An 18,351-nucleotide genomic window follows, 5' to 3' on the forward strand; every position below is an offset into this window, starting at 1 on the left:
CGAAAATGAACAAAAAATATCCAATACCAAAATTACCGAAATCGAACCAAAAACTGAAATTTACCAAAAATTACCGAACTAAAAAATATCGAAATTGAAAAATACGGAAATCAAAAAATACCAAATTTGATTTTGGTTTGGTAAGCCCCACTACCAATCCGAACCGACCGACCGATGACAGCCCTACTAAAATTCTAAATCAGTAATCTCCAATTCTGAATTTCAATCGAATCACTCTCACTCTGTCAGACTTCAGAGTATCACTGTATCAGACTTCCCAATTCTGAATTTCCCAACTTCAGACTTCACTTCAGAGTTCAGAGACTCCTCCCAGCGGCCACTCGACCTCGCAGCCCAACCCTCTCCCAGCAGCCACTCTCCCTCGCATCCCACTTCAGACGAAGCCGTCGCCGTCTCTCGTCGTCGCCGTCTCTCGCCGTCGCCGTCGCACCAGCTTATCTGGCCATCGCACCAGCTTCTGTCGCCGTCGCCACAGCCTCTCTCCCCTCGCCGTCGCACCACTGCACCAGCCCCTCTCCCCGCTGCATCGCACCACTGCCCCTTCCTTCATCTCTCTTTCTAGCGACCAGCACCAGGCCAGCCACCCCAGCCACTCTCTTCCTTCTCACTTCCTCCATCTCTCTCTCTCGCGACCAGCACCATGCCAGCCACCCCAGCCACCTAGCCACCTCAAATTCGAGCCACCCAACCACCTCCAGCCCGCGCACGACCCAGCCCAGTCACCCACCTCGCCGTCCGGCCACTTGCCCAGCCACCCAGCCATCTATTTTTCTTCTTTTCTTCTTTTCGTCTGGGACTGGGTTGGTACCGAACTGGTTTGGTCCGGGACGATTTGGTACGAGAGCTCCAAAACGCCCACCCCGTCCCGTACCGATCCCGAACCCAAAGCGTGAGATGGGAACGGGATGAGGTTAGTCCCGTCCCCCCCCCCCCCCCCCCGTCCCGTGCCCACCCCTACATCATACCTCTCCGTCATCAAATCTTCCATTCCTCACTCATTTTCGGTACATTTAGGGATTACCCATTATTGTGAGTTTTGAGGATTTTGTTGGTGTGTTTTGCCCTTGATGTACCATCATGCATAGCCGAGCCCCCAAGTGAGTTGTCGACTAGGAGCTGAGTGCTGGGTTTTGGTGAGTTTTTGAATTCCGATGGAGAATAGTTCAGCAATATTATGCCCTTCAACTCCTCGTTGGAACTCCGAGAGGCCATTCCTCACCGGCCGCTTTCACCAGGTTCCCATTTTTCCTTTACTCTTCACTTCAGTATTCTCTCTCTCTCTCTCTCTCTCTCTCTCTCTCTCTGAGGTTTGCAAATGCCACTCAAATCAAACTTTTCTCATTTTTTGCTTCAGGAAACCAAAACGACGTCGCGTTTCGCCGATTCCAAGGGCTATTCCATTGATTCCCTCACGTAATTATTATTATTATATACAACATCTTCATGCATTGCATTTACATTTCTGTTCATACGCTTATTTTCTTTCTTTAATTGAGAAAATAATTTTGGAATTTGCAGCCTGGGATTCGAAAACCCCATTGGTTGTTACAATGCTGCTGTTCAGGTGAGTTTGAATTTGAATTTGGAATTTTGAAATTTTGAAATTTGAAATTTTGAAATTTTGAAATTTTTTGGATGAAATGAATGGTAGTCGTACTTATGATGATTGTTGCATAAGTAGGAACTTGTGGTCATCGATGACCTCTTGTCTGCAATGGTTGGGATCCAAGGACGCTACATTTCGATCAAAAGGGTCCGCGGAAAGGAGGACAGTTTCTCTTTTCAAGTTGATGCATCCATGGATTTAGCTCTTCAGGTATGAATTGTTGGAATCTCTTTGTTGTTTTTAGTCTTTATTATTTTTATTAATTTTTTTATTTGAAAAGAAACAAACTTGGTCTTTAATATTATCACAATTTTATTATTCTTTTTTTAACTGAAATGCTTCAGGAATTGGCGAAACGTGTATTTCCTCTGTGTGAGAGCTTTATGCTCATTAACCAGTTTGTTGAATCAAGATCTCAGTTCAAGAATGGCTTAGTGAATCATGCCTTTGCTGCTGCATTGAGGGCGCTTCTTCTAGTAGGATTCCCCTTCTTCCTATTTTAAGTCCTTTATACAAGTTCTGCTTGTTTCATTAACATGTGATGTGATTGCAATATTTGCTATTTGTTCACTCTTCAAAATGTGGATTTTTTACTTTTCCTACAAGCAGCCGTTTTTGTTCTGGTTGTGTTATTTTAAACTATGCTCCATTTCTTTCCAATCTGACCTAAAGCTCATGGGCAAAGGAAAGGATAAAATATGGGATAAAGAAAATGATGCATAATTGATCTCGTCAATTGAATACCACCTTCCAACTTTTTGGTATTAGGATTACCAGGCCATGGTGGCACAGCTTGAACACCAGTTTCGACTTGGAAGACTGTCCCTACAAGGCTTGTGGTTTTACTGTCAGGTTTGAGCTTCTCTGAGACAAATTTAACTAGTTTTACGTTTTATTTTTTCCTTTTGTTTTTTAAACTAAATGGGTTCTCTAATCTCTGTTGTAGCCAATGTTGGGGTCCATGCAAGCACTATCCATTGTAATACATAAGGCTTCAGCTAATAATTTGGCAGGTTCTGCAGTTCTTAACCTCCTGCAGAGCCAGGTTAATCTTTATGTCTGCGTTTCTCTAAATTTTGGCTGCTTCCTTTGGAACTAATAAGGGTTCTCATCACTTTTATCACTTTCTCATCTATTGTTTTATTGCTACTGCATACTAATCTGTTCTTTGAAATATCCAGGCTAAGGCCATGGCCGGTGATAATGATGTAAGGTCATTGCTAGAAAAGATGGCGGAATGTGCTAGTAATGCATACCTAGGCATATTAGAGAGGTACTCTTTGGCTAGTCTACTGTCAACTATTCTTTGGTTGTGAAAATTGCAACTTCCCCCACCAACTTGTTATACATCTCTAGTCGAACGTGGCTGGCTAATTGCATGAGCATAATTACTACAATGAAGCAGACACTTTTATTCCCATCAACTAAGTTTCTTCTATGTTCTTTTAGTACTATATGGGAACAAGAAGTATTATTTCCCCCTATCAAGACAAATGCAATTCCTTTTGCTGCTTGACTATCTTTTATATATTTCTATAAATTAATATATATATATCTTTTTTTTTTTTTGGGATTGGGGGGTGGGGGAGCGGGGGGAGGTTATTTGGGGAGCCTCTATCTATTTGTAAAGGAATGAGATAGATAGAGTCTGTGGGCAATTGTACTAGACAAAAACATGTTTCTGACCCCAAAGTTATCTTTGTGCAACACAATTGACACTATAGGTATCTTTGACAAAGGGATTAGGAAATAGAAGACCTTAGTTCCACTTAGGCCTGTAAAAATGGTTGAGCCCTATGGGCTTGCTTAGAGTTAGGGATTTGTTGGTACGGCATGGGCCAAGCTTTTCTGGTGCAGCCCAACCCGGACATCAAATATAGGCCCAGCCCTGTATTACGGCCCAAGCCTTTACCCAATGTTTTCTTAGAGTCTGTTTATTGGAAGTTGTTTTATTGCTTAACCTTGGATTTGAATTTGGATTCTACAACTTTCTCACCACATTCCAATGTTGCTTGAGCTGTGGGCTTTGTTTAGTGAAAAGTTACAGTTAACAATTTATAATAATTGGCCTGCTAGCATGGCCAAATAGACTCTCCCATGAGTTCAAAACTGTCTCCGCCCATGGGAAGGGCCTAGGACAAGGCCATTTTACAGGCCTAGTTTCACTATTTTCTATTCATCTCTGATGAGGAAACTAGCATATTTGGTTAAAAAACTAATTATATTTAGAAAAAGTTTCTAAACTTTCTATTCTACGTGTCAACATTCCATCATACTTCTTTACAATTAGAGGTGTAAAATGGGCCATGCGATGCAGGTATGATCCATTTAGGTATGGCCTATTTGTGGTTATTTCTCGTGTTGTGACTTGCCTTAGCGGTGCCCCTTTTATTTTGCTTCTCGAGCTTGGTTGGTTGGATTGTTTTCATGTCTCACACAGTTCATGATGTGTTTGTTCATGGAATGGGCCCATGAAGTGTCGTGCCTGGCACAACATTGACCATGTTCTGTTGTGTCATGTTAGTCTGTTTTAAAGATGTTATGCCTGTATCGTCTTCATGCCTTCCTGGCCTCTTCATGCCTTCCTGGCCTGCTTACACTTCTATCTATTGTATTGCTCTCTATGAAATAATTTGTGTACAAAAATATGGTGTTTATTTGTTCATGCGCATTTTGTTGTAGTATTTATGTACCTTGTTTCTAGATATGCAATCCTCAAATTATTTATTACTTGGATTCATTATCTTAAATCTATTTTAATGTGGAAGGAGATATTAGTTTTTTTTTTTTTCTTTTCTTTTCTTGTAGGCACTAATGGCTTTGAGTATCATTTGCACAATACTTTATTCCTCATTCTGATTGATTTCAATGTTTGGAAATGAAAATTACTTTTAGGTGGGTTTATGAAGGAGTCATTGATGATCCTTATGGTGAATTTTTCATTACCGAGAACAAATCTCTTCAAAAGGTATATCATCTGTTTTCACAATTGTGAGTGCATCAAATTTATGCTTATTACGTTACAATTTATAGAATTTTACAGGAAAGCCTCACTCAAGATTATGATGCCAAGTACTGGAGGCAACGTTACAGCCTCAAGGATGGAATTCCTAGCTTCCTTGCAAATATTGCTGGGACAATTTTGACCACCGGAAAATATCTAAATGTCATGAGAGAATGTGGCCACCATGTTCAGGTTCTGGTTATCTTTTTTTTTTTTTTTTTTTGTAGAGAAAAAGAAATGAAAAAATCCCTTTGCCTCCCATGTGGTTTTATTATTACACGTCATTGACTGGATTATATGAATAGGTCCCTGTATCAGAAAATTCGAAATTGATGAGCTTTGGCTCAAACCACCGTTATCTTGAGTGTATAAAATCTGCTTATGACTTTGCCAGCAGTGAGCTCTTAAATCTCATCAAAGAAAAGGTGAGGTTCAGTTTGTCAGTATATGGTTTTCCTGTGCATCTTCTTTGGTGCTTTCTTGTATTTCTTGTATGATTACATTCATGCTGCATTATCTTCATTGCAATTTATTTATGTTGTTGATCATCTTCCCTCTTTCCTTGTGTAGTATGATCTGATGGGAAAGCTACGATCTATAAAGCACTATCTTCTTCTTGATCAGGTATATTGTTTTATGACCAATGAACTTGGAAATAGATAAATTATATAATCTAATTTAGTACTAACTTGATATATGTCCTAAAACTAAAACTATTTTTGGGTTTTGTCCCGAATTTTCTATTTAGGTCTGTTGAATTTTTTTCCATGTCATTATTTTTTGGTATGTTTTCATTTTTTTGTGAGGAAAACATAGTTTTTCGGAAAAAGAAGAAAATATTGTGTTTATGAAAATATTAGTTAGAATTCATGAAAAATTGGTCATGGTTAAATAATTGTACCATGTTGTGATTAAGAATCGATCAATCACGTTATACTTTGCAGAAGCTTATCTTTCTTTTGAGTTTTTATTACAAAAATCATGTTATCCATGATCAATGGAAGGGGGCAAACGATGGTGTCTATTGCAGGGTGATTTTTTAGTTCATTTTATGGATATTGCTCGAGATGAGCTTACAAAAAAGCTTGATGAGATTTCTGTGGAGAAACTGCAGGTTTGGTCTTCTCTCTTCATCAAGTCCCTTAGCAGGCAAATAATTCTCTTTGTTTGCATGTTGGAGATAACCGAGATGTTTAACTGTTTTTTGGCTAAATAGTCTCTACTAGACCTTGCTTTGCGTACCACAGCAGCTGCAACAGATCCTTGTCATGAGGACTTAACATGTTGCGTGGTAAACAGCTCTATCCTTTTGCTTGCATATGAAAACTTTATGTATATGATCTAGCATTAATTAAAAATTTTCACCCTTTTGCTTCAGGAAACATCTTCTTTGCTTAAAAGACTGGGGACACTTAAAGACCGTGAAAAGAGCAGGAGCATTCTTGATGATAATGATCTAGAGGGGCCAGCGAGCATAACTGGCCTTGATACATTTTCTTTGAATTATAAGGTTTGTTAATACTAGATTTTCTTTTCAACTTTCCTTTTATATATGTAGAAAAACTGTGATTTCCCCACTTCTGTTTTCTTTTTGTTTGTTCAGTCTAAGTTATTGGCCCAGCAGTATGTGTAATACTGATAATGTATCCTGAAGAGTTTATCATCCAAATCCTTCTTCCCCCTCCCTTTTCTGGATCAGTAGGGATTGCATGAGACCTTTTCTCCAAAGAATGCAGTAGATAGATTGTATGAATTACTTGACATGATGTATATTTGGAAGGGTGCTCTTCTTGGTTTGACTTTTCTCAATTGGGTCTTGCTCTTGAAAATATGCATATGATGCCTTTTTTATCTCATCCTGCACCATAATCAAGCCATTTGTCTTTGATTTGTTTTGACTGTTTGGTTCTTTTTCAGATTCAGTGGCCATTGTCTATAGTTATCTCTAAAAATTCCCTAACAAAGTACCAGTTGATTTTCCGCTTTCTTTTCCACTTTAAGCACGTGGATCGCCAACTTTGTGCGGCATGGCAAGTGCATCAAGTATGTGGGCTAGAATCTTTTTCATGAAATGTAGCCAGGCCATATAACCTCATTTCTGTGTTTAATTCAATGTAAATATGTACTTGCAGGGAGTTCGTGCCCTTAACATACGTGGAACTGCTATCTCCAGATCATCTCTGCTGTGTCGTAGCATGCTTAAATTTGTTAATAGCCTTCTACACTATCTAACATTTGAGGCAGGTTTTACCTTTCTAATTGCTTTTTTCCCCGGGATGCCTTTGCCATGCTATAGCTGTAGTGTAGTGCTTAATTTTCTTTTGTTTTTCCCTTTTTTTTTAATGGGTTTACTTCTTTGTTTGGCCATTGTTGACACAAACAGCATGGTACATTCTTTTACAATTCCAAATAGTGAATTTTCATGGGAAAAATTGAATCTGATGCTCGGGTATGCTTGTAATTGATCTGCACCTCTATGGATTGTAGATTTAAATATGCATGTTATATATATTTTCTTTCCTTTTAATGTATGATCTTTGTTGCATTACCTTGCGCTTTAAAATATGTAGCATGCTATATGATTTTTATTTGTAGTTGAGTGATAAAGTATATCTGCAAGTTATATCTGTCCATTCAAGGCTCTGTAGAGATATATGGCTGGGTCTGGAGGGGTCCAGGGTTTGTTCTGTCCCGTTGACCATAAAGAAACAGAAGAAGCTACTGTCCAACCTTAAGAAACTCATCTTAGTTTCTACATTTTCTGAAATATATTTTCCTAGCAATGTTGAGAAAATTACTGGACTTGTGTTTTTTCACAACAGAATTTCTTGTTTACAGGTTCTTGAGCCCAATTGGCATGTGATGCATAATAGACTTCAGACTGCAAAGAGCATAGATGAGGTCTGGTCTTCCTCTTATAGAAATTGTATTGTCTTCACTTGAAACAAAGAAAAATGGAATCTTTTGGCTGAGAAGGAGAATGCCATTTATTCTAGGACATTCTGATAGATTCCACAGTGTTCCCCTAGAGAAGCTCATGTTTGTCTTACAAAGTTCTTCCTGATACAGGTTATCCAACACCACGACTTTTTCCTTGACAAGTGTTTGAGGGGATGTTTGCTTCTTTTGCCTGAATTTCTCAAGGTTTGTTCTTAATATATGCAATCATACATACATAACTAGAAATAAAGGGATACAATATAAAAGAGGTGACTAAAAATAGAGGGGATTCTATATAGAAGAGTTTTGAGAGCTCTCGTCAATAGGAAAGAGAGGACAATTTTAATAAGGAAATCTGGATAGGGAAGGAAATGCAAAAGACCAGATATGTTTGATGTAGGAAAATAGTAAGAGCATAGAAAAGTTCTAGCATCGCACCGGCCTTCGGCACCACAAATCTTGGACTGACTCCAAGTCAACTCATGCTTCGCACAGGGAACACATACTTTAAAAGCTTACACAGTAATCCCTTTAATAGGCTCTTCGGTACATGAATTAGTGAATCATGACATCTAATACATTGATCATGTGATGGAGACTCGAAAACAAAGAACCTAAAATATATGTGTAAATTGCACTTATTACTTAAAAAAGGTGCAGATACTCTTAATCATATGGTGCTTGGTACTTGGATGGGCTTATTTACTATTTCAATTGTCCCTGAAGGTACTGGATGAGCTTATTTATTATACTTTGAACTTGGCTCCTTCATCAATGCTGTCCCCCAAAAAGTTCTGTAATAACTACTTTAGTCATATCCCTTTGATTATCCATAGGTCTTGAAAGAGTGATTGAATGGTTCACTCTTGATGCACCTTATAGCATCAAAAAAGTCATATGAGTCTGTCCCACTCCCATATAACATTTAGGCTCCACTTGAATGGAGAGATTCAAAAGAATGAATTTGGATTTTGACATTGATTAGAATAATCATGGAAATACTAAATAAAATGGGTATGAAATGGCTAGATGCATAATACTAAATAATATTATGAATTTAAAATGACTAGGTTCACTGAATCTTTTGAAATTCGTGCATTTCTTTTCATTTCTTTCCACAACTAACTTTTATACATTGTTAACATTATATTCAAACAATTTATCCATAAACATTCGATAAAATCCCTAGATTTGAAATCTCACATTCCAAATGGAGCTTTAGAGAATTTGACCTTTGAAGCTTTGTCAAATTTTCTGGTTTCTCATTACCAAGACTTCGACCACAGATTTTTCTCTTATCTCCGCCAAGGGATGGATAATTTGAAATCAAAATCTAAATATTCATTTATAATCTGTAAGAAATCCAAAATGTTTTAAATCATGGCAGAGTGGGGTAAGACATGCTGAAATGGTGATTATATCTGTTTTTGAGTTCTAGAATCTGGACTTCGGTCTTTGCTTTTCCTCAATAGTGAGTTCTCTGAAATGCAGAAGGTAGAGAGGCTGAAATCACTTTGCCTACAATATGCTGCAGCAACTCAGTGGTTGATTTCATCTTCTATTGATGTTCCCAGCCGTCTTGAGTCTGATGGTTCAGTTGTGTCAGAAAAACCCAAGCAATCGAAATCTCGGAGCCCATATCAGGCACTAAAACTAAGCTCCAGCAACAAAACTGTTACTGATTCTATTCTGTAAGATACACCTCTCTCTCTCTCTCTCTCTCTCTGGATCACATGCATGATCCCGCACACACACCTACTCTTTCTAATACCCATTTATATTGCAGCAAATTCGAGAGGGAGTTTAATGAAGAGCTTCAGAGGCTGGGACCAATATTGAACAGTAGTTCTATAGCAGAACCGTATTTGGCTCATCTTTCACAGTGCATTTTAGGCATTGGAAATGAAAAATGAATTCTGGACTCTGTTTCTGTTACTGTGATTTATGGAAAAGTTTTCTTGCTGTTGTGTTAGGCTTGTGGTTTTTTGCACGTTCAGAGTGTTTCAAGACTGCAAGTTAGGTACTCGTTAAAGAATTTCAGTTGGTACCTCTGTGTACTAGGGAAATTATGTTTTTTTTTTTTTTTAAATGTTTGTTTTGGCGGGAGGGGGAGGGAGGCTGTGCTTAGATTTACTGCTAATTTTCTTCTTCTTTTTTTTATTCTGTAATTTTTCTTTAAATGTTTGTATCTGGCTACTCATGAGGTGGGATTTGCTATTCTGGTCCACTGCTTGAAATCATTTTCTTAATCTACTGAGATTTGTCATCTCTCTTTGATGATATGGTGGTTTTGTGGCGGTTTTCTCATCATATTAAGGAGTCCCTCCAAAATTACTGCACCCTTTTATTGCGGTTTTCTCATCATCATATTATTATTATTTTTTTTTATAAGAAATGGAGATGTTGTATCATTCAATAATACATTAGATAGCCAAGTCGGGCCGTCCTCCACCCAGACTTGAAAATCTGGACACCCCATTTAGAACCTGCAAACATGCCTCACATCTGATCCCACAATGTGCCAGCTCTGTAAAATTTAAATTACTGAGATAGATTGTGTGTTGTAATTTGGAAATTAAGCTTGAATTCAGTGTTTTATATGATAATAGTATGCAATTTCAACTTTTATTTTATTTTCCTCTATCACATTCTGATTATAGAAAGTAATTCTATAATTAGAGTGATTTACACTTTAATCCGTGATTAGTTCTTAATTTTAGATCGAGGTGTGAAAGTATATAAATGAAGTTTAGGGTTTCGAATTAGGATTTTTAGTTAAATGATTTGATTATAACATTCAAATATATACAATATTTCTTTTATAACAATCCTCACTTAGTGAGGAAAATATTACTGCATACATAGTATGCCATTTATTAAGTAATACAACTGGTATAATAATGAACTCAGCACAATAAATTATTATTAATTAATATATTTGTTGTAAATATTGGTATTTAGTGGATGTCCACAATTATGTATTTGGGGTTTATTTGTAAGTATCCATATCTTTTCCTAAGCTCCCTAATCTTCTAACTTAGCTAATCTTTCAATTATATTAAATCCTATTATACACACTCAGAAACTTGTATAATCAAATAATCCCTAAATTATGTATTTAATATAATCAATTATATTAAATCCTATTATACACACTCCTAGTAATTCGAGTTTGTGTCGCTCCGTTAGTAATCATCATTGTACTAACGATGTGTGTAATTTTCATTACAATGATAGTTGATTAAATTTTATGAGCTTTGCATGTAGTTGGGTGTCTTTGTAAATTATGAATTGTTGATAAATCGGGAAAAGGCTTACTAAATTATCAATTCTCTCAGTAAATTATCAATTGTCGTTGCTCATCAATTTCTTGGTGTCTTTGTATGTGTCCTAAATTTCATTTGCATGTAGTTAATTATAGGATAAAATTTTATAAGCTATGCATGTAGTTAGGTGTCTTTGTATGTTTATGCGAAAGTATTACCTTTCTTTCTTTCTTTCTTCTGTCTATGTATTTCTCAGGTAAGTTGACTGTGTTTGTATTGGCTTATATCTAGACCTATTTTAGATCTGCACATCCACTTTCTTAGAAACCGACACACTCGCTTAGTAACTAATAAAACAAACCAACTATTACAGGAAGATGTAAGTAATTCTAGGATGTGTCTGTCTGTAAATTGGGTAAGTTGAGAAGGGGAGGAACCTGAGTAAACAGTCACAAATGGGAAGCATAAACAACAAAGCCCGACCATTCAGTGCGCAGCACAACCACCAGCCACTATGCACCCGCACGCACCAGATCGGAGCCCTCTTCTTGGTAGCCACCACCTTCTTTCTCACCCGGCTCATCAGCCACTCCTTACCCCCTTGCACCTCTCCCTTCTCCACCGCCGATCTCATCCGCACTTCACGGGGCTCTGTCCACGTCACTGACGGCGGAGATCTCTTGTGGCCCCACCGAGGGTACGGCCCCCAAATCAACCTCAAAATCTACGTCTACGATGAGCACGAGATCGATGGCTTGAAGGCCTTGATGTACGGAAGGGATGGCACCATCGGCTCCATGGCTTGTTTGAAAGGCCAGTGGGGCACTCAGGTAATTTCCTCTCAATCTTGGGAGGCATTTGTTGTTTGCCAATTTTAGTTATTTTTTTAATCTTCACTTCTATCCATATTTGATCGTCCAATGCCAAATACACTGTCAATTTGTTTGGTTACATTACTATTATTAACTTTTTGTGGGTGGAAGTAATACTCTGTTTGGTTTTTGAGAAAGTGTAGGAAAATATAAGAGCAGCGGTATATTCTGGATTGGCTTATTTTGCAGAATATGCAGAATTTGAAACCAAGCTTTCTTTTATGGCTTTAACTTCTCATGTTAGTGTGTTTTGGGGACATTTAAGTGCATTTGGGATTTCGGGGTTGATTCATGAAATTGAAACTTTTTTTTTTTTTTTTTTTTTTTTTAAATTTTTGCAGAGATTTGAGTTCATGCTATGTTTTTGTCACTGAAAAAGTGTAGGAACATAAACCTTATTTGAGCAGAAATTAAAGCCAAGCCTAGGCATATGCAAAATGTAATACATGGAGGCTATTACTTAGTGCTTTGCTTGAAATCCTGACTGCTGCTGTTCTTAAATTTCTACACCAGTTAGATTTGTGTAGAATAATTGGTAATGGGTTTTGCTTTGCTGCTGAAAACTTGTTAAATGGAGGCAAAGAAAAAAGAAATCTTGAAATACTTATTAGATTATACATGTAGTCAAATATATGGGCCTTGAACTTGCTTAATTATCAAATGTAGGTAAAAATACACAGGCTACTGCTACAATCAAGATTCCGGACAACAAAGAAAGAGGAAGCAGACCTATTTTTTGTGCCGACATATGTTAAATGCGTTCGAATGATGGGTGGTCTTAACGATAAGGAGATTAACCAGACATATGTGAAGGTAAATTCTTTTTCATTTAATTTTGAAGCCTAAAGTCTTGGTGTTTCTGTATCTTTGTTTGCCTTCAGTGATGTATGTGCCTTATAGTTGATGGGGCTAAGTCTAAACTCTTGTTATGTTGTGTTCATTTGCAATTTTTGCTTACAGGTGTTAAGTCAAATGTCATATTTCAGGCGATCTGGCGGCCGTGACCATATATTTGTTTTCCCGAGGTATGTTTGTTTGGTTTTGGTCATCAATTTTTTTGTTTCTGTTTTATTCTTGGTTTTTGCCTGAAGATAGAAATCCTAAATGGTTGGGACACAATGTTGAATACACAACTTATGAAGAGGGTAACAAGATATAACTGATATGGATTCATAGCTCAGGAACAGTCAGTAAAATGAAATAATTGAGTGGTTTGTTGTCTTTCCTATTCGTTTGGCTTGTCTCTGTCATCCTGACAAAAATGACTGGCCAAGATCCTAATTGCCATGCAATTATGTCTGGCCTAGGATAGAAGGAAGCAATCATAATATCAGATTGTAAATTAAATATTATTTTTTGGTCGGATTCTTTATTGCAAGGGAAATGAGGAACTTTCAATTGCATGGATTAGTATGGTAAATGTGAAAATATTTAAAGTTAAATCAATTGTTTAAAGTCCATCATAGCACTGTGATAGACTTGTCAAAATTAGTCACTTATCGAAAAAAAGAGATTATATATGTATAATCTTTTGTTAACTTTTTATTAACTTTTGTTAAGTTGTTAACAAAAATTAGTCACTTATGCTTTTTATTAACTTTTGTTAAGTTGTTCTTGTCATTGATGCTCACTTACTTGCTTTACTCAACTGCAGTGGTGCTGGAGCTCATTTATTTAGATCTTGGGCAACATATATAAATCGTTCTATTATTCTTACCCCTGAGGTATGTACTTATTCCAATGTACCTTTTTATGCTTCAGTTATATTACAAATTTAATAGTTCTATTGATTGACTAAATATTCCCTTATAAGGAATCAACCATTATTATCAAGTCAAATTGGGACTTAAAATAAATGCCCATGTGCATGTCAGAGGTTCAGAGTGGATTGTTCTACTTGTGATATTGTGCATGACAAATCTATGTGAACTTGTGGGGGTTAGATTTAAAGTTTGTATTGAAATTAGTCTCAAACCTTCTTATATATAAATAAATAAATAAATTTATATATATATACAGGATTGTCAAATACATGCCTTTCATGTTCATCATACTAGTCTATTTAAATATTGTCTTGTAAGAATGAAGTTTCTCTTCCAAAATAATAAAATTATATTTTTAGGAAGATAGTTAGTTTCTATAATGATATAAGGTATTGTTATGATTTTTAAAAATTCAAAAAACTTATTCTAAATCACTTCAAGTCAAGGGACGATAATATAATATCCATCTCAAAAAATTGTTTGGATGGAGAAAAATTTGTACTTCTTTCTTCGGGAGAGGAGTTTATTGCTAGATTACTAACACATGTCAAAAACTATTTAGCCAGCCCAATAAGATTAAGTAGAAGGAAAATATAGAAAGCAATAGCATATTTATAACAATTGAGGAACATGACTTATGTTCCCAATTGAAATAAATTGAAAAATATGGTATAATTAAAACAACAACTTAGAAGTGTCTTGAGAGATAATTTTTTAATAGGAATCTTGAGAGATAATTAATGGGGGTGCTAACACTATACTCACTTAATTTTACTGTTGAATTTGTATGTATAGGGTAATAGTTTCTTGCCAGATATTTGGAATGTGATGTTGCCAAATTGAGAATTTGAACCATATTTTGAACAAGAATCCATTTGATCGATGGTTCAGATTGACAGTCTAGACTCTCTAAACTCATATACAAGTTTAGAAGAATGTGCCTAAATGAAGATATCAAAAAGAAAAAAAAAATCTTGGACTTGTGCCACCACATTCTTTTTCTCCCCTAATTTTATATTCTGAATCATATATGCTCCTTGTATATGACCTAAAAGTTTTTGGTTAGTCTGTGTTGGATCCACATTTCAAGCAGTTTGGTATGGCACTAGTATGCTGATTCTAATTTGTTTGACATAAAGATTTTAGTTTGGCATAAAAGATTGTTTATCAGGGGAAAAAGACATAAAAGATAGATAATTTATGTTAGTGCAGGGTGATCGGACTGATAAGAAAGATACAAGTGCCTTTAATACGTGGAAAGATATCATCATTCCTGGGAATGTCGATGATGGGATGACTACAAATGGGGCCACCCTTGTCCGCCCTTTGCCACTATCAAAGCGAAAGTATCTAGCAAACTATTTAGGCCGTGCACAAGGAAAGGTTGGCCGTCTTAAGTTGATAGAGCTTTCAAAGCAATTTCCAGATAAGGTACATTGTCTTCTGTTGCTTCTTGATTGACTGAATGAGAATATTTCATTTGTGGCATTTTATATATGTTCATCTAGTTTCCAGCTTTATTGTGGAGTTCAGTTCAAACATGAAGTTTGAGATATTTATAGTCTGTCTGCACTGTGGATATTTTCTGTGGAAAAAATACTTTGTACCCACTTATTTTAAACTTTGTGGACCAGTGGACCAAAGCAGAGGAGAGTCTATTTGGTGCATTTCCTTGATAAGCATGATTAGTGCAGATAAATGGTTGGAACTTTTAAGCACACACATTTTCTATATCCTTAGCAAAAAAAAAAAAAAAAACCAACATGTTTTTTTTATAATTTTTGAAAATGTTATGCTGGAATTGATGATACTGCACAGGCACACAGTCCTGTTGGTGCTTGGATTTTAAATTTCAGATTATAACATTTAGCTATGGGTACTGCTTTAAGCTGTATTTGAATTTGCTAGACTTGCATTGTGTTTGACCCATTGGACATAATTACTTTCAATTGATGAATTAGGAATACCTTTAATTCTTGTGCTCTTATTATTAAGGAGAGAGATTCAAAATAAGCCTTATCGATATTATAAACAGTTGGAATGTCCAGAGTTGAAGTTCAGTGGCCCTGACAAATTGGGAAAGATAGATTATTTTGAACACCTGCGCAATGCCAAGTTCTGCCTTGCTCCCCGTGGGGAATCATCTTGGACTCTTCGATTTTATGAGGCTTTCTTTGTGGTCTCTCTCTCTCTCTCTCTCTCTCTCTCTCTCTCTCTCTCTCTCTCTCCCTCCCCCATATAAAGATATTAGTCTTGTAGAAATAATGCTTTGTTTCTGCTATAGGAGTGTGTCCCAGTGATATTATCAGACCAAGCAGAACTGCCTTTTCAGAATGTTGTTGACTACAGCCAGATATCAATTAAATGGCCATCCAGTCAAATAGGTACTGAGCTTTTGCAGTACCTAGAGTCAATACCAGGTGAAATGCAGCATTCCTTTCTCATCTTGCGTTGGTTAATGCATACTTCAGCATATCTAGTGAAACTTTATGTCCATTTTTTTTTTTTTTTGGTCTGTTTTTCCTCTCCCGCAGATGAAGATATAGAGGGGATGATAAGCCGTGGTAGACAAGTAAGATGTTTATGGGCCTATGCTTCAGAATCAGCTTCGTGTTCTGCAATGCATGCTATTCTTTGGGAACTTCAGAGGAAAGTCAGGCTGTTTCAACAGTCAACTGAAACATTCTGGCTGCACAATGGATCTATTGTAAATAGAAACTTAGTCGAATTTTCTGATTGGAGACCTCCAATGCCGTTGCCTTGATTTAATTATGCTTAGATTGATCTATACAGCTTCCTTGTATAATTTCTTTGTGCATCTCTAAAGTTCATATGTTCATGTTTTTTTTCATTGCTTATTTTTTGTTGTATATTGTTGATTGATATATTTTAGGGTTAGTGACAAGTGTCAGGGTCTCACATATTGCAGAACATCTCTCTCCACCTTAATCTCGACCGAATTTATCTTTGAGTTCTCTTTTCCCTGCTTTTTCTAGTATAAATAAAATAAATGAACACAAACTTATTCAATCCAAAATGCAACTATTTCCTTGTAACACAAGAAAATACAAGGTGCTTTCTGTCACACTCACTCAACAGGAAGAGCAAATTTTCCACGCCACAAGTTGTGTTCTTGAATCAACTAAAATATTACAGGAAGTCTAAATTCATATCTCTTTTCTCTTCTACTTCTAAAGTGGTAGAGGAAATGAGAACAGCCATGTTAACTAGTTGCACCTTTTCTTGGACCTACCAGCTGCAAGCAATCCCTTCCCACAATTTGCTTGTTCAGTCTTCATTGGAACATGGAACTTGTAGAACAAAAGCTGACTCAAGTTCAAGAGAAAGTGGTTTGGTTAATGGAGAAGCTGAGAAGTTCTCTGGGATTTTGAACAGAAGATCAGTGTTACTGTCTGCAGGAGTTTCTTTGGTTTCTTCTGCAGTGTTGGGTTTTCCAAATGAGGGCTTGGTTCATGTAGTTCGGGCAATTTTTCACTTTTGTCCTTGTAATTTTCGTACCTGTAATTTTAATTTTGTCAAATGCATTCATGTAGTTATCAACAGTGTTTAGGCTAAATCAAGATTTCTATCAAATTAATTGACAAAATGCCCACGTGCAAGGGTATTTCAATCTTTTTGGGTTGGAGAGAAGTACTATTATAATGTCATAAACCCACACAAAAAGACAGAAAAAGCCCAGCACACGTGCACCACTCGAGCATCAATTAATTTGAATTAGATCTTAATTAATGTAGTCATTAACTTGTGAATAATTAATTAAACAGTTAATTAGAAATAGGTTTAATTTTAGAGGGTCATTCGGACTAAAATCATATAGGAATTTAGATTTATACTTAAATCCAATTTTTTAGGCTATGGTCCAAAAACTAGACTTGTTAAAATTTTTACTCATATTATCTCTTAAAATTAAGATAATTAATATGAATTAATTTTAAATATTATGAAAGATAATATCCGTTAGGACTTTTTTATTTTTTTATTTTTTAATTAAAACATTCAAGATTATCTAGTTTTTATGTTTTATAATTTAAAATAATAAAAGATAATATCCGTTTAAATTATACAAATATCAAAAAAATGCATTAACCTAAAAAATCGAAAATAATCAAATAAGTAAAAAAAAAAAGTATATATAGGTACATTTCAATTGTACCAATACCTGGGTTGGTATATATATATGAGGAGTGCTCTAGAGCTAACCAGTTAGTAAGATAATATAACACTAACTATCATTTTGAGCCCACTACACAATGTAATTTCATGATTTGAACCGTTTATTTTTTAGGCTCTCATTCAAAGATCATCCTTAGAAAAAAAGTAACAAAATCGAAAATCGTTTAGCCAACTATTAGTAAGCTAATTGTGCTCATGTAAATGGATGAACACAAGTTTTTCAATAAAACATGAAATAATTGTAATGATAATCGAATGACTAAATGATTTCTGATTTGGTTGATTTTTTGTAAGGTTAATCTTTGAATGGAAACCTAAAATATGAACGGTTTGGATTATGAGATTACATTGTATAGTGTGCCCAAAATGGTGGTTAATATTATATTATCTTATTAACTAGTTAGCACTAGAGCATTTTTGTATATATATATATATATATACACACATATTCGATTAGGTGCGCATCTGATCCAAATGCTCGGTTTCAGTCACCGTTTGTTCAGTCATGCTGCTTCATTCCCAGAGTTTTAAGGGTAAATCTTTATCTTTTCACCTCATCCCCTCCTAGGGTATGGAATAAATTTGGTGGAGGTGTTATGTTAGCATTTAGCTCTGGAATTTTGGGCGAAGCCTAAAATCCTAGAGCTAAACCATAACATAAACGCCAACAAATCATCGATCGATT

The 18,351-nt window shown here is 36.0% G+C and overlaps 2 protein-coding genes across 4 annotated transcripts; both read left to right on the forward strand.

The window, feature by feature from the left end:
- Nucleotides 1-231: 231 nt before the first annotated feature.
- LOC147277841 (gamma-tubulin complex component 2-like) lies at nt 232-9,543 on the forward strand. Of its 2 annotated transcripts, XM_086254801.1 has the most exons (21): nt 232-1,256; nt 1,376-1,434; nt 1,540-1,585; nt 1,703-1,837; nt 1,972-2,103; nt 2,396-2,479; nt 2,574-2,672; nt 2,809-2,900; nt 4,523-4,595; nt 4,671-4,823; nt 4,937-5,056; nt 5,202-5,255; nt 5,662-5,745; nt 5,848-5,922; nt 6,010-6,141; nt 6,549-6,674; nt 6,764-6,871; nt 7,470-7,532; nt 7,701-7,775; nt 9,063-9,262; nt 9,358-9,543. In XM_086254801.1, the coding sequence occupies exons 1-21, from the start codon at nt 1,173-1,175 to the stop codon at nt 9,482-9,484; spliced, it is 2,121 nt and encodes a 706-aa protein (XP_086110927.1). In that variant the 5' UTR covers nt 232-1,172; the 3' UTR covers nt 9,485-9,543. The 2 variants fall into 2 exon arrangements, with proteins under 2 accessions (XP_086110927.1, XP_086110928.1); XM_086254802.1 differs by lacking the exon at nt 232-1,256 and having other exon boundaries at nt 1,394-1,434; nt 1,700-1,837.
- Nucleotides 9,544-10,732: 1,189 nt separating this feature from the next.
- LOC147277842 (putative glycosyltransferase At5g25310) lies at nt 10,733-16,443 on the forward strand. 2 transcript variants are annotated; one of them, XM_086253529.1, is made up of 8 exons: nt 10,733-11,667; nt 12,376-12,522; nt 12,670-12,734; nt 13,388-13,433; nt 14,685-14,903; nt 15,508-15,651; nt 15,757-15,892; nt 16,007-16,443. In XM_086253529.1, exons 1-8 carry the CDS (start codon nt 11,293-11,295, stop codon nt 16,234-16,236), a joined length of 1,362 nt encoding a protein of 453 aa, XP_086109655.1. In that variant the 5' UTR covers nt 10,733-11,292; the 3' UTR covers nt 16,237-16,443. The 2 variants fall into 2 exon arrangements, with proteins under 2 accessions (XP_086109655.1, XP_086109654.1); XM_086253528.1 differs by having other exon boundaries at nt 10,734-11,667; nt 13,364-13,433.
- Nucleotides 16,444-18,351: the final 1,908 nt, after the last annotated feature.

This window comes from Dryas octopetala, chromosome 8 (genome assembly GCF_963921425.1).
Source record: "Dryas octopetala chromosome 8, drDryOcto1.1, whole genome shotgun sequence".
Lineage (NCBI taxonomy): Eukaryota > Viridiplantae > Streptophyta > Magnoliopsida > Rosales > Rosaceae > Dryas > Dryas octopetala.